The 16,780-nt window shown below is 35.4% G+C and overlaps 1 protein-coding gene across 1 annotated transcript in view; it reads left to right on the top strand.

The window, feature by feature from the left end:
- Nucleotides 1-12,538, top strand: part of LOC145671249 (uncharacterized) — a 43,928-nt gene extending 31,390 nt beyond the window's left edge. The window contains exon 2 of the mRNA XM_081740164.1: nt 10,314-12,538. Coding sequence (XP_081596290.1) covers nt 10,314-12,017 — 1,704 coding nt within the window. The 3' untranslated portion in view covers nt 12,018-12,538. The remainder of the gene's footprint in view (nt 1-10,313) is intronic.
- The last annotated feature ends 4,242 nt before the right edge of the window (nt 12,539-16,780 follow it).

Here is a 16,780-nt window from a genome sequence, read left to right on the forward strand (position 1 = left end):
ATTATTTTACATAATTAGCATAGGTTATCCACTTTTCATCACTCGTGATCAACTGCTTCAGAAATGATTGCAGTTTGTTAAGGATCATTAGAGATTCGCAGATCCAAACTCGATCGAGTAAGCGTTTTTGAGTCGGACCATGGGGTACCCAAACATCAAGCCTCTTTTTGTAGCCAGCTTTTTCCAAATAGTGTATATTAGGTCATTGCCATTGTCATGGCTGCTTATATACCGGTCTTGCCCGATTTTTGCCAAAATATAATCCATTTTTGCTGTGATTGGTCGCCCAGTCAGATGAGCATCTTGGACATCGAAATTTCCAGAACAAAATGACTGAATCATCTTTTCGGTGTTGCTGTTCATAATGTATTTTATCCATTAACAATACAAATTTCTTCACAATGTTGAGCAGCATTTGCTCCTTTATCGAAATAAAATTGTAAAATGTAGCACAGTTCTGTGAAAGTTTACTCATTTTGCATCTTACGTTTGATTGTAAGAATTACAACAGTTTTTGCACACATTTACTAGCTTAAAATGATGTTAGGTCTAACCCGCTGCGACTCATATACCCTGAGATTTGGAAGAAAAAAATTATTACCGAGACTGTAATATTTTTTTAAAAAAATTGAATACCGTTGGCGTACTTTGAGAACTTAAAGAATCTTCACTAAGCTCATCTTCACTTTCTTTTTTTTTTCTTTTTTCTTTTTCTTTTTTTTCAATTTTGATGAATACTTGGATCCCCAAAACGTCGATAGCGAGCAACTATAGCTTGCCTGGACATTTTCGGTAGATCACGTTGACGTTTGGCTAACCTTGATTCCTCCACTGAGATGACACTAATGACAGGGGGCGCTGACGACAACTGCTTGTTTCTCCCACGCAACTGCCATTGTCAGTCTCATCTCACAGTTGATTGTATACGCGTTGAGTTGTGTACACTCATATCCAAAATGATTGTCGCATATCTTCTTGTAAGAATATAATTTGATAATGATTTTGCACGGTGCTTTTAATACTGATACTATGTGTATAATCAGGAAATGTATATTTGTAGCAAATTGTATAGGAAAAGAATTATAAATGTGAAAATTAGAATGAGTAAAACAAAATGTTGATAAATGGATAAGAAAGTTTTATTTTTGTTTTATTGTTCTTATATACTGCTCTTTTGACATGAGATTTGCCACATAGATGTCTTTGCCGATTATACACGTACTAACATTGTAAGAAATACTGGGCGAATTCGTTATTAAACTATATTCCTACAGCAATATATTTATAGACATGCGACAATAATTTTGGACATGAGTGTACGTTATGTTTTTAGTGTGTATATTAGACATTTGCTAACTTGGATAGTTTGATTTCATATTTACCAGAAATGTAAGTTTGTAGGCAATAAACAAATGTAAGATTTTTTTCTAAAAAAAGAAGTTGGTAATTTTTTAGGTTAGTAGCTCACAGTAGAATTTAAAAACAGTACGATGGCTCAGAAGTTTCTTAAGTTTGGCGACCACCACTTTAGACAATGAAGAATATGAAATCTGTAGAAAGTGAGCAGGAGAGTATTTTCAAAAAGTTATTATATGACACATAATAACGAAGATTTTTTTTTGTCTATAGCTAAATTTGGGTGCCCAACAATTATGACATAAACTACGCGCCCAAAGTTCTCGCCTGTAAGAAAAGCTTTGGAGTCGGTTATTAGTTTATATAATAGCATTTTGTAAATATAACTTGGGATATTTTCTGTATTTTTCATATTCCTCATTGTCTTTAAGTTAGTCACTAAAATTCTAAAAAGTGGGGGGGGAGTGAATTTTGAAGAGCATTAACATGTGAACATTATATCAACTATTGTATATAGGATACTCGAATGATACATGCATATATGTCAGTTTAAAATCTTAAAACAACTATAACGTTTGCACAATTTGCAGAAAACTCTATTGAACTATCATTAGTTGAGAGAGAGAGATGTGGCTCTGTGTATCACAAAATCAACTGAACTTAGAAGAAAAGAAAATAGCCTTTGGAGGGTGCAGTCGCCTCCCATCGCCCTTCCCGTGGATCCACCAGTAGCATCAAATGAGTTAAAGCCCACTTTCAACCTGTATTTCTTTTTTTAAATTTAAACTACATTTGTTTTGTTCACTGAATGGCTAATGCATCATTTCTTATAATGAAATAATTTAATGAAATATTTACATTGAAAAGATAATTTGTGTATGATAGGTTAACATTACAAAACAAATAAAAGAATTAACAGATAGGTCGAATAGTAAATGCAAGACTACTGAATAAACTTGGAAGCAGTAAATTAAGTAGGAGTACTATCATTGAAGAAATATAAAGCTATCGCACTATCGAATGAGACAATTTGCCTTGCAATGTCCGAGTGACTAATGCGCATGATTTCTATTCGCGGGGTTCAATTCATAGTATGGTATCCTCCACGGATACAAACACAAATAGTAGTCCGGATCCCACTTTAGCACACGGGAATTTAGATCGCCGCTTGAACGGACGAACGGAGGGGTATATTAATTTTGAACCTTTAACTCACATTCCCAAAGTATCCTCTTTAACCCACAAACGCCCCTTGTGCCACCAGTGACCCACTTTATTTTTCACTACGTTACATGGACTATATCATTCATTTAGCCAAACCCCCGTTGTTCCACTTCAGGCACACTACCCGTTCTCTTGTACGAATTTCGTTTAGTTTTCTTCTCAGGTTTTCGATGTAACACGGTATTGTTCAAGGCAGTTGCTAACGAATAAAACTGGTCTTGGGCGTTTGTGGGTTAAGATGAAAGAACTCTGACCCGAATGTGTTAAGCAAGTAAGAAATATGCCATTTCAAACATTACACTGCAACACTACCATGTAGTAATATCAGAAGGATGATCATGGGTCAGTACCACTTAGGTAGGTCGAAAACATGTGAAGAATGGGTTTACTTTGTATTATCACTAGGTAGGTTGGCACTGAGGGGTTAAACAGTATATCCTCTTTCATATAGTCTCGGTGCTGAAAGGGGATGTTGAACTTCATTCAACCAGATGATCAAAGATGTCGAAATTGAACATAATATCAGATTCGACGCTGAAAATTTTTCCATAGTATTCAAAAATAGTGATTATAATTTTCAACTTGATAGTCCATTCCGTTAATACCACTCCTACTTTGTCATTCAGTATGAAATCCAACAGCAAAGAAACACAACCTCTGAAGCTTAACACTATTATCGATGGTGCCACAAGTTTTAATATTTCAATTTCGAATGCTTGTTTTAATAGGTAGTCTGTTTGGTCTGTCTGCTTTTCGATAGTATGTACTGTCAGACCACAGATCAATTATACTTGTTTTAAGTATTTAACACAGGTACCTTTGCTGTGATATTTTGATATGATGTAATTATTGGTGTCCGTATCTTACTTGTTGAAGCTAACATATAGCAATATAGACTTGTCTGCAATATATTTTAGTTTATAACATTGCTACGTAATGCGAGATATAGCCATTTGCTCCTAGTAATTGTATCTGTTAAGTAGTTTCCATTTTAAAAATTCGTTTAGTAAGGGTTTATTCATATTAATGATGAAAAGTACACGAGTATATATTGGTTGAAGTGTAGGGGCTAATGTAGAAGTTTGAAATTACAGGAAAGCTTTACTTTTAGTATTTTCTGTATATACGAAGACTGAATTGTTTAAATATTCGGATTTCGATATTTTTTTCATGTTCAGCATACCGGCTACATAAGGTCTTATCCAAATCAACCCTATTTAAACAGTATACATGTGTATGCCACCATCGGTTCCATTGAAAATTGCCAACGTATGTTATGTATTTTGAGGCAAAAACTATTACATATTAATTTTAACATAAGCTTTCTAATGCAGTAACTAATCATTACGTACATACCAATGATTTGACAAACAGTATGTAATAAGTAATATTTCTGCAATATATGTACATTTAATATAATAAAGATTTAAGTTTACTATCCAGCTTCTAATCTGAATGTAATTTCAATATGCTAAATATCTACAAACGGTTTGAGTAGATTCCTTTGAAATTGTTTCATGTCTTCTGTCTATGATGATAAATGAAGATAAGGTCTCTATGTAAGGATATACTCAAGACATCAATACATCAAAAAGTTTCCTCGCTTGTGAATTTACAAACAGCATTATAAGTTACATTCACCTTGTTAATAAGTTTCGACCACCAAGGATTTTTAATAAACTTTTTTCTTCTCATTTGTTATAAATTTCCTGCAAGTTGCTTAAACGATAATGGCTTCCAGCAACGTAATTCAACAAATCCGTCTGGAATGAGAGTGCAAAATGTAATGTAACGTAGAAAAAATAAGAATAGAAATACATCTTTGGATACACTCTTCTTCCTTGGGATGGTTGACCTTGCGAAACATAACAACAACAACTGTAAAAAATGTTCTGCAAGGATTTCTAACAAATGAAAGTATCATGTGCGTTGTCAGTATACAAGTGTCCAACACAAAGAGATAACTTTAACACTAAATGAATAGCAATAACGTTGAGTAAATGTGGCCAGATGCCGGGATACACTGGTGGCCAATATACATAGTAACAATTAATGCATGTCTTGTGGAAGATGCAAGTTCTTAAAAACTGATTCAAATTAAACAAGTGGCCAACTTAGACAGGTGATCATCTTTGAACGTTGCCCATTATTCCTTAATAGACGCGGTGCAATTTTTTGTGTTGATCATACATAACGATAGAGAACTAATACAAAAATTTGTTATAAACTGATAATGGTCGTGCTGCGAATTAATGTACCTCACTTCACACCTAATTGAATACTCTACATCTGGTATTTTATACATAAGATATATAAATTGCATCTTTCTACCCTTAAAATAGGAATTTTTAAAAACACTGGGACACATGTTCGTTTGTTTCTTGTAAGTTTTTATACCGAATTTCTTCTCCCTAACTTGACAGGCTCGTGAGATACTTAATTTTTCGCATAAATTTTATATTCCCCCATTCAGGGCTGGATTTAGGAGGGTGCAAAGGTGCACGTGCACCCCCTCCTTCGTTGTAAATATACACTATCTAAAATGAGAAGTTAGCAGTGAAGACAGCAATACATTCCGAAACTTTCTACCATCATGTTTCCGTTTGGGCCTTAAAAGAAAGCAGAGCTTCGCAAAAGCAATAGTTTAAGTCGATTTTCTGAAGGTTGAACTAAAAGGATTCAACAAGCAAAACAATACAACATTTTCAAAGTAGGAAAGAAAACAGAAGGCAGGAGAAGAAAAGGACATTTTTGTCCTCCATTTCACTTGCGACCCTCTTTAAATTATTTTCCTCCGTTCTATGTATCAGTGTTGTCAGGGGTAAAAAATACTATCACATGTCACTTTGAAGAATTTCAGTATGATTGGTTATTTTGGTAGTTATGGGTGCACCCCCTCAGACAATCCTGGATCCGTCTTTGCCCTCATTTCCCCTTAAGATACACACTTTAATCAATATACCCGATAAAAACCCAGTTCAAGATAATGACAATTACATTGAAAAATTCATTTCAAACGGTTCAGCTGTTTTCCCGTGATTCGATCCCACACAAGATCATCTCATTCTTAAGGAATTTGGTTTACCAAAACTCTTCCTTTATATATTTATACTGGCTGTCCATTTGTCCATTACTCCGTCTGGGAGACAAAAATGTGTGTCCGTCCATATGGGAGACAAAATATGTCAGGAACTACTTTATGGATCAACATCAAGTTTGGTCAGGGTGTGGACGGTGAAATGTTAGGAGCGGAGTTCATTGATGGGAATGATATTCAGCGTAGAGTTGGTAGGGAAAATCAACCATTTCCGGTTTTAACATAGATCACAATAGAGCAAAAATGATAATAGAAGTGACAAATTGTTTCCTGCAATCGACTAAAAGTCTCAAGAATACACTTCATCTCCATCTTTAACTCTCCTAAAACCGGAAGTGATAAATATATATATAACTGGTAGTGGTTTCAATATTAATTGAGAAAATATCACACCAAACTCTTTCACGTGTTGTACACGTGAGACTGCTACTTGTAAGATATTACTATTAGCACAGACCCACTGCGTTTTCAATCACCCATTTCACAATCCAATACTTATCACACAAGACACTGCACTCAATCACGTTTCACTGGACACTGCCTGAGCTCACGGATACCAATCTGAAAAATACCCATTCGAGAGGCTGAAATTCCCATTTTACTCTTGAATTTCCCACGCTATACTAATAAAATTTCCTAAACTTAGAAAACATAAACAGTGAAATTAGCGTATATCAGTCATTTTCTTTCGTATATGAGTGAATGATCCAAAAATTTCGATCGTTTATGTTATGAACGCGTATTTTCCTTAACTAACTAACTCTATGGCCTATGAAACCCGGAGGTTCAATGCCGCGTTCACAAAAGCTCTCCACTGACTTCTATTCTTAGCTAACTGCATCCAGTTTTTACTTTGTATTCCAATCTCTGCGAGATCCATTTTAATATTGTCCTCCCATCTGCGCCTAGGTCTTCCTAATGGTCGTTTTCTGATCGGTCTTCCAGTCAAGACTTTGAAAGCGTTTCTACTCCCTTCCATTCTAGCTACATGACCCGCCCACCTAAGCCTCCTAGACTTCACGACCCTAACAATGTTGGGTAAACCATATAAATTATGTAGTTCCTCGTTATGAAGTTTCCGCCATTCCCCATTCCCGTTCCTCTTGGGTCCGAATATTCGTCTCAGGATCTTGTTCTCAAATACTTTCAGTCTATGTTCTTCCCTCAGAGTAAGTGACCATGTTTCGCAGCCATACAAAACAACAGGCATGATTATCGTTTTGTATATTTTAAGCTTCAAATTTCTCGACAGAATTCGCGACGACAAGAGATTTTGAACGAAATAGTAAAACGAATTCCCTGCTTTGAGTCGACATTTAATTTCTTCGTGAATATGATTTTCCTCTGTTAATATTGATCCTAGATATTTGAAACTATCCACTTTATCAAAAGTATTATTTAATATTTTAACGCATCCATAATTTGCTGTATTCCGGTCCCGACGCACTTCCATGTATTTAGTTTTCTCTGCATTTACTTCTAAACCCATGTCCCTGCAAGCGTTTAATAAGATCTCTGCATTTCTTTCTATTGTTCTCCTATCATCACCTATTAAATTTACATCATCAGCATATGCCATAACCTAGTGAATACCGTTCAACTGTAGTCCCTGGTTGCTATCTTTGATTTTCCTTATAGCGTATTCCAGAACGAAGTTAAATAATAATGGCGACAACGCATCTCCTTGTTTCAGGCCATTTTCGACGTGAAAGCTCGTGGACAAAAATTTTCCTACCCGAACTTTACTTTGGGATTCAATTAAACATATCTTGATTAATCTAATTAACTTTCTCGGTATTCCAAGTTCTGTAAGAACGTTGTATAATGTTTTTCTCCTAACCGAGTCGTACGCCTTTCTAAAATCAATAAATAGTTGATGTACCGGGGTATTGTATTCCCACTTTTTTTCGAGTATTTGGCGAATGGTAAATATTTGGTCGATAGTTGATCGATTTCGTCTAAATCCGCTTTGATAATCTCCAATAATTTCATCTGCGTATGGGGTCAGTCTTGCTAATAGAATATTTGAAAGGATTTTATAGGATGTTGACAGAAGAGAAATGCCTCGATAATTATTACAGTCAGTTTTGTCGCCTTTCTTGTGAATTGGAACAATGATTGATTCTTTCCACTCTTGTGGCAATTCTTCCTTGTTCCAGATAAGGAGAATGAGTTTGTGTATCTTGTTCCACAATTTTTCGCCACTAGCTAAAATTAACTCAGCCGGAATTTCATCTACACCCGGAGATTTGTGTTTCTTTAATTTCTTTATAGCAGTTCCTACTTCTATTCGGTTGGGTTCTGGAATATACGGTTCTGCGGTGTGTATCTCCTTTTCTCCACGCACATTAGTTTTTCGCTGCGTGTTCAGCAACTCGTCAAAGAAATATTTCCATCTATTTAAGAGGCTATCCGTATCAGTGAGAACTGTCCCGTCAGATTTCTTTAATATATAAGCACGCGGTTGATAGCCTTTCTTAAATTCGCTGATTCCCTTATACATGTCCCGAATATTTTTATTTTTACTATTATCTTCAAGTTCCTTAATTTTAGCTTTCAAAAAATCCCGTTTCTTTGTTCTAAAAGTTTTGGAAGTTTCCCGCCTGATATCTGCAAAATTTTGTGTAGTTATTTCATTCGGATTTTGTAGCCACCGTAATTTTGCCTGTTTTCTCTTCTCTGCTAGTTTTATGTATTCCTGGTCGAACCATGGTTTGTTCCTACGTATTTCCGCGTGTCCCAATTTTTCTTTTGTTGAAATTTTAATGCTATCTCTAATTTCAATCCAGGTATCCTCAACACTAGTGCACTCCGAATCTTCTAAAGCCGAGAATCTATTCGAAACTTCAATCTGGTATTTCTCTCTTACCTGGCTCTCTTCTAATTTCTTTAAATTGAATCTCTCCGTTTTCGGACAGTGAATATTACCTTTATTCAACGATAACCTCTCTCGTATTATCGCTGCTACCAGGTAGTGGTCAGTGTCACAATCAGCCCCTCTAAACGACCGAACATCAATTATGCTAGATTGCCTTCTTCTATCTACTAAAACGTGATCAATTTGATTATGTGTTTTCCCGTCTGGTGATGTCCAAGTGTATTTATGAATGTCGCGATGTGGGAATTTTGTACTCTTCACGATTAGATTTTTGGATGTTGCAAAATTCACGAGTCTAACACCTTTGTCATTACTTTCCTTATGCAGACTTTCGTTCCCTATAATCGGTTTGAAAATATCCTCTCGTCCTACCTTCGCATTGAAATCCCCTAGTAGAATTTTCATATGGTATCGCGGGAGTTGGTCAAATATCCGTTCCACTTCTTCGTAAAAACTTCCTTTTATATCGTCATCCTTGTCTTCAGTTGGGGCATGTACATTTAAAACAATAATATCACACCACTGTCCCTTAAGAGTAATAAAAGAAAGTCTGTCAGTGACGAATTCTGAAAATGTTGATGGAACCAAGTGTATTTTCGTTGAGTTTAGTATGTCCTTCATGTTTTGTGCCATGATCTTTCACTGAACGTAATGAAACTAGATAAACTTCATTCTTCAATCATTTCGTATAGAACGTTTTGGAAGTTCACGTTTGTCGTTTTACCTTCTTCCGTTAATTCGGTTCTTTCTTTCATTTTTTCTTAAATACCAGAGTACAATTAAAGTTCCTTGGCACTTGTTTTTTGAGATTCCAAGTCTCTACGTAAATCACTTTAACACTAACATGCATTTTATAGTAACAAAATTTGACAATTAGCATTGGTGTCACGTTTATTGAAGACTCAATTGAATCGTCCAGTTTCAAAACGGTTCTTATCCATTTATATCAAATCCAAGAAAACCGAGAAAAACTGCAGGATCGATGCGTTTTGCAGAACTGGAAATATTTGAGGATGTTCAAGTTTTTCACATGAACACCTGAAATATTCCCAGTTCTACAAAACATGCAGATCCTACATTTGTTCTAAGTTTTCTGGACAAGAGCCGTTTTGGAACTGGACGACTCAATTGTGTACTCGCCCAGAAATAATTTTGTTGGCGTCAGTGGAATAGATATATGAAAAATCTCATAAATCCAGCCAATTTTGATATAAAGTTCCTTTATCCCATTTCGAGAAATCATTGTCAAAATATCCCAGAGTGGGATTTTTTCCCCACGGGTTGGCGTCACTGCTTGAGCTCAGGTGAGCGATAACGATGTGACATTATCATAGGATGTTGCTACTTGTACCTGCGATAAGAATTCCGTGCTATAATAATATTGTTTTTTAACAAGAACAACAACAACAACAAAAAATTAAATTAAGAGTTCTTGTGCAATAAAATATGAATTGTGCGTAATTGAAAAAAAGAAACAAAAACACTTAGAAGATAAATAAGATAATTGAAATAGAGGTTGATGAGATTGAATCTCGTGCGTTTTCATTTATTGCGTTGTTGAGAACACCATAAATTAGTTTTTTTCTGACCTCCCCTTTAACTTTAGCTCCATTTCTTATCATTCTAGCTATTTTGTCATGGTGTTGTTTATGATCTAGTGCGCAGTATTATAACATACAATGCCGAATATCTTACGTTTATTTTAATATAACATGAAACAATTTCATAAGCAATGTACTGATTATTTTCTTTATTTAGGTTTCAGTGATATTCTTGCTGACTTGTCTGGCATCCTCTGTTGTGGTAGATGGCGCCATTGCAACTGTGGATGATCCGAAAGAAAACAGTCGTTCTGCACAAGGGAGATCCTTCAATTTGAATGACCTCGGAATAAATATTGGGACTGTAAACGAAGATTTTCCACCGCTGGAACATTATCCTCTCTGGAAAATTCACAAATATCATGGTGTGGATTTGAAACCAGTTCAGTTAGGTTTAGAACTAGGGAAAAAGAACAAAGACTCAATTTCATTTACTCCACCACCACCACTACCACCGCCGTCACAAGCAGATGCTGAACAGAGTGAATCAACAAAATACAATTCGCACGAAAATTCTCCCTCGGGAAGTTATTTTGCACCACCACGAAAGTATGGTTCATCAGCTTTAAAGCCAGCACCTCCTTATGGTCTATCGTCTCTGGAAAATCCAACCTTGGCAGCACAGGGACTATCTCACCTTGACAACATAGGAGCAGCACTTGGTGCTTTTCAATCTGGAAACGAGGCTGCAGCTTCAGATGACGATGAAGACAGTGGATTCAGCATTGGAGGAGCTATTCGTGGCTTCACAAGTGGTCTTAGTAATATTCCTAATTTCCTACAAGGACTTATTGGAGGTGGCCAATCTGATGATTATCCACCTACTCCTAAGCCATTTGTTTCAACAAAAGCTGTAAACCCTTTACCTTTACCTTCTCTTCCGGCGCCTCCTGAGTTACCCAAAATTTCCGCTTTAGGTGCTTTGCCTAATGTTCCTGGACTACCATCTATTTCACTTCCGCCCCAATATCAGGGAGGTATGCCAAATAAAGCCTACGGTGGATATTACAATGGATTACAGGGTGCTCCTAGTCAATTACACAACATATATAACGCACCCACATCCTATCAAAGGCCTCTTTCTCAATTTTCTCAATTACCTTCCCAACCACAGCAAAATTCAATGCTTGAACAGAAACCTGTCTCTTCGTATTCTAGTACAAATGGACAGCAAACATTTTTATCAGACACGAATCAACAGTTCCAGCAATATCCTACTCTTAGCCAAAATCCCGTCTATACACCTCCTTCTTTGCCTGAATCATATACTCCTCCAGTTTTGGAAGCTTTGGGCTCCTTTTCGGTACCATCTGCAAATGCTGAAACTTATAATCAGGCAGAATCCGGTTTTCAACCTGTAGTGCAACCCATTTATAAACAACAAAGTGAAACTTCAGATCGTGACAATCAACCCAGTCATTCTAGTCAGTTGTATAATAGAGTTCCCACTGATAATTCTCATTTTCCTTTTAACACAGTTCAGCGAACGTCAGGTTCTATGTCGTTTCCTAATGTTGATTTAAATGCTCCAACAGCTGGCTCAGGAGCTGTTTCTAACTCAGGTAAAAGTACTGGTGTTGAAACAATTTCTTCGAATAGTAGAGTTGCTTCAAATAGTGCAAATCATGACGGTAATCTAGATAGATCTGATGAACTTTATGAGAGTAAAGTTAAATTTAATTTTGATCAATTTGGCCCTGGAAAGTCTCCCTATGAATCAAGTTTCCGTACATCTTATATAGCTGATCCAGAATATAAAGAAGGTGCTCAATGGCCAATGTTAAATGCTGATGATAATTCTGCATTTCAACCAATCAATATTGTAAGTGGATATTCGAAGACAACAGACGAATCCCAATAAAAGCATAAAAGTTAAGAGAGAAAAATATTTATGTAATCTAAAAAATAGTGATTTTCGGAATTGTAAGGACATAAAAAATTTGGAAACTACAAATAAAGTGTTCTAAAAATTTATATCTGTAGCCACTACAGATATTATCTATCTATATTTTATTTCTAAAAGTTTAATTTATTTATGAAAACGGACGAATTTTCAAAGCTTTAGTACAGGTTTTTAAAATTCTCACTATCATTACATCATAGAATAATAAAATAATAATTTATTTTAATAAATTACTAAAGCTGGTCTTTAGTATACTTACAAATTTCATCATTGTCATTGTTATCACCACTGCCATTCGAGAATAGAGTTAAACTTTATATATATGTGTGTACTATTCAGTTCAGTAGATATGGATTTGATCATGATTTACGTGTTATGTAAACAATAACTTACATGTCAGTATTAAATTGTGTGTTTATCATCTGTGCAACTTATAAATATCAGAAATTTTAGATTATAATAAACCTATTTTAAACTTTCACGATGCCTTTTCCTTACTGAGAAACTCTAATATGTTCATACTATTTCTAACAGATTGGAAGGCTCACTTTCAATTTTTCACAAAAGTAATATTGGGTTTTTTAGTGTAACTTCTTTTGTTGTTGCTTAAATGTGTTGTCTAAGAGTGATTAAGTTGAATATACAATATTGCTTCAGAGAAAATGTAATATTTTTAAACAAGAAAATTGCAACCAAATATAGAGAGTGCATTACAGTGAACACAATTTAAAATGCAATCTATATATATAAAAGAGAACGCACAAAATCCTTTGTCCGCTCATCACGCTAATACGGCTGAACCGATTTCTTTCATTTTTGGGGGGTTGTTAGGATTTGGACCCTAGATGGTTTTTATCATATCACTTTAATTTTCAATTACCAGTGTCTTGAGATAATTGACCAATCAGGTGTGAATACGTAAAAAAAAATCCTTTGTCCGCTCATCACGCTAATACGGGTGAACCGATTTCTTTCATTTTTGGGGGGTTGTTAGGATGTGGACCCTAGATGGTTTTTATCATATCACTTTAATTTTCAATTACCAGTGTCTTGAGATAATTGACCATTCAGGTGTCCATACGTACAAATCCTTTGTTATTAGTTCATCATAGGTATAAAAATAAACGTATTTATATGCAACCCGCATGACCCTGTGACTCGGCGGGTTAACATAACTGACAGGCGCTATAAATCACTTGAAAGCGAAAAAGTAAAAATTATCTAAGTAACAAAGTTTATTGCGTTCCGGGGTGACCGCAGCGAAGCGGGGTGAACGCTGCTAGTTGACCAATAATGTAAATTTTGGAGCAAGGGTGACTCAATGGCAGAACGCACACCTCTAGTGCGTGAGGTCATTTGCTCGATCCTAGCACAAGCAAAATGAGCTTTCTGGTGAGTTGAACTTCGTGTGGGTAGGTTTTCACGGGATTCTCCTGCTTCTACCCCTTTCTTCATTCTACCATTTCGTCTTATGTCATCACCGTCTCCCTTTACACCGTTACAACCCATTCTCAAACCAACTCACTAAACTACGTTAAAGAAGGAATCATAGCATTTCAACTGCATAGTAATTATACATTTTCATTTCTCAAGTTCATCTATCGCTTATTAAAGGCTATGTTCAACGCAATCTAGGACCAATTTTTGGAATGGCGTACAAAACATTAATTTATCTTTTGAAAATTATGTTTATACGTATTTCAGCAGTGTCTTTCTTGGTACTAATACGAAGATTGCCGGGAAAGTATCCAGTCTTGACCCCGGAAAACCAATACACTTACTTGACGTTTTCTTAGTTCTAATCCGTTTCAATCTAGTTCCCTCCTAGTTCCATGCACGAGATTGGTAGCATTTCTATTGCTGAAAACAGGCCTGGAACCTCTCATCGGGAAGTGCTAGGAGATCAGCCGTCGCATTAGCCCTTGACAGTATTACTTACAAGCAACATCGTATTCTATTACGTTATGGGCACGAATTATAACTTCAGTGATCATTTAATTTGCACTATTGTTTTCATACAATATTCATATACATGGTTTGCGGGTAGCTTGTTTAGATATTTCTAATCTTCGTCAAATTGAAGCTTTATCCCTTACCTTCCGCGAAAGTTCCTTTTTATTTTTATTTTTTATTTGTGTGTTTTTTTTTTTTTTTTTTTTTTTGCTCTGTAGGAAGATATTTCAACGAAACTGCAGCTAATTACTGAAAATATTCTTATGATATTTGACCGTAATAGGGCAATGCTGCTCAGTAGCAACACAAACGACCTATTTTATGGCCATGTTACTTTGAAATAAACATCCTGTATTTTGTAACCAAAGTACAAAAATACTTTAAAACTTACGAAATTATGATCAGAAAGACATGGTTCAACCATGAAAACAAACTAAATATTTTAATGGTAATGCTATCAATGCTTGCCAATTATAAGGTTAGATCTCTTATCGGGTGGCGAAAGTGATTTTCTTTCTGGTGCCTTTCGATTTTTGGGAAGAGGCAAAAGTCTCACAAGGCTATATACCCAGAGAGAAAGGAGCTTGATGAAACATCTAAATTTTGTTGTGTGGTGAAAAGGACCATCACATAAGCTGCATGAATGTCATCATTATCTTGGTGCAATCTTCGGCTTTTTGAAGTTCACAGATCTGGTCAATTCGTTCAAAGAAAGTTACGTAGAAGACACTAAATTTCCGAAGAGAAGTATTTTGTATCTGTACGTACAGGAAGTACGTATTCACGCTGCACATTTCTTCGGCAATTGAAGAACACAATGAACATTGTTTTGATTTTGTTACGCACCTAGCGATATTCTCTGGGTTTTCGCGACCTTTGTCAGGCCTTGGCGAAATCGAATGTATCCACGCGTGCACCCATGTCTTTACCATTTTAGCTGCACCGAAACCACAGAAGAGCATTCAACATAACTACCCCTCTACAACGGAAGATGACAAATAAAAGTAACATCATCTGCAGGCTAAAGACATCATTGGACCATCGTGTCGCAAAATTTGGCCAACCTACACAATGTAGTTTTCCCCCAAACAAATACTTTTCCGACATTTCTCTTACACTGGTGCGACAATATTCTAGAAACTTGATGCCATTACGGAAATTAGAGTCGTATCTACCGGTGAAAAGATCCTCTACTAGTGCTTTCTTTTCGTCTAAAGAAAATCGAAATACGGTAGGATATGTTTTCAAGTTGGATAGAGGTGGAAGCGTGATGTAGCCAAATCTGAGAATAAGGCGAATGCGTCAGCGACCCGACACTTATATGGTGGCCAACATTGTAATGATGCAACGAGAATTTCCTTTTTGATAGACCCGATTTATCATCGTTCTTTCTTTACTAGTTGGTCAGAAACTTTGCATAGAACTCAGCAGGTTTTACTAGGTGGAAGAGGGACAATGAAAAGAATAAATTTCGATCCCCCTCTCCCAAAAAATCTGGTCATGATCTTTCCAGCTCACTTCGTATACACATATTGTAATGTGCCAGTATTTCAGTGTGCCTAATTGCATCACAGTTGTTATAGTTATTATGATTATGTTAGGTATTTAGATATTTTGTTATTCGTTTCCATTTACTTTAGTTACATGTCATTACTTTTATTTGATGAAGAAAATATAAATAGAAGCTACCAAATTTTTAAAAGCTGACAAGATAAAGATTTCTGTAGTTGATAAAAGTTTAACAAGAAGGATAAAGATAAAAAAGAAAAGAAACGTTTCTAGACAAAATAATTATTGTAATTGAAAGATTATACATCCCAACTGGGATTAACTGAATGTTTGATCTAATGGACTCCAAAAGTGTGAAACCCATTTATTTATCTAGAGAAGAATGTGATTCCAATGTTAATTGGTTAATTGGCAAGCGGATGAAACCAGATAAACTCAAAAAATTGCTGTCTAAACAAGAAGATAATTTATATTCCAGCGATTGATCTTTAATTCTATGGACGACAGAAAACATAATAAAATGAAGGGATTCTAAATACAAATCAGCTTGGAAGAGTATTTATTCCTCCGTAAATCTCAATGCCACACATCACATATTTTTATAAAAATAAATTGTGGTGTTTACTGATTACTAAATTGCCAAACTAAATTACCAGTAAATCAATATTTAAAACGAAATTAGATAACAGTTTACAAAATGACTGTTTTACTATTTTGACTTTATTTCAAAACAAACAAGCTGTATTGGTATATGTAATAGATCAGCTATGTGAAATAATTTTGTTGTAATATATGCTTTTGAATCCTATAGTTTCTTACCCATAGCAGGATCCGAAGTATACCATGGAAGTAAAGCGTAGTTAAGAATTCCATGAATAAATTCCTATAACGAAAGGAAACAAATAATTTGAAAATAAATATATTCTGTGAAATGTAGAAATGAAGAAATAAATAGATGAAGAGTTCGGGGGAAAACAATGATAATCGTCATTTTAAAACCAAGTGAGTTAGTTACAGAAAAAACATATTAACACTCATGTGAACTGAAATGCGGAAACAATTCAAGATAGAAAAAATATGATACTAACTCTGCTGTTGTTTTAAACAGGAACTCTTTCGACAATTCAGCTCACATGAGTGTTATCATTGTTTTTCTGTAACTAACTCACTTGGTTTTAAAATGAGGGTTATGATTGTTTCCCCCAGAACTCTTCAAATATTAAAGAATTAAGAAGAAGCATACATTTATAAGCAAATAA

This window comes from Thermobia domestica, chromosome 15 (assembly GCF_964235325.1).
Source record: "Thermobia domestica chromosome 15, izTheDome1.hap1.1, whole genome shotgun sequence".
Classification (NCBI taxonomy): domain Eukaryota; kingdom Metazoa; phylum Arthropoda; class Insecta; order Zygentoma; family Lepismatidae; genus Thermobia; species Thermobia domestica.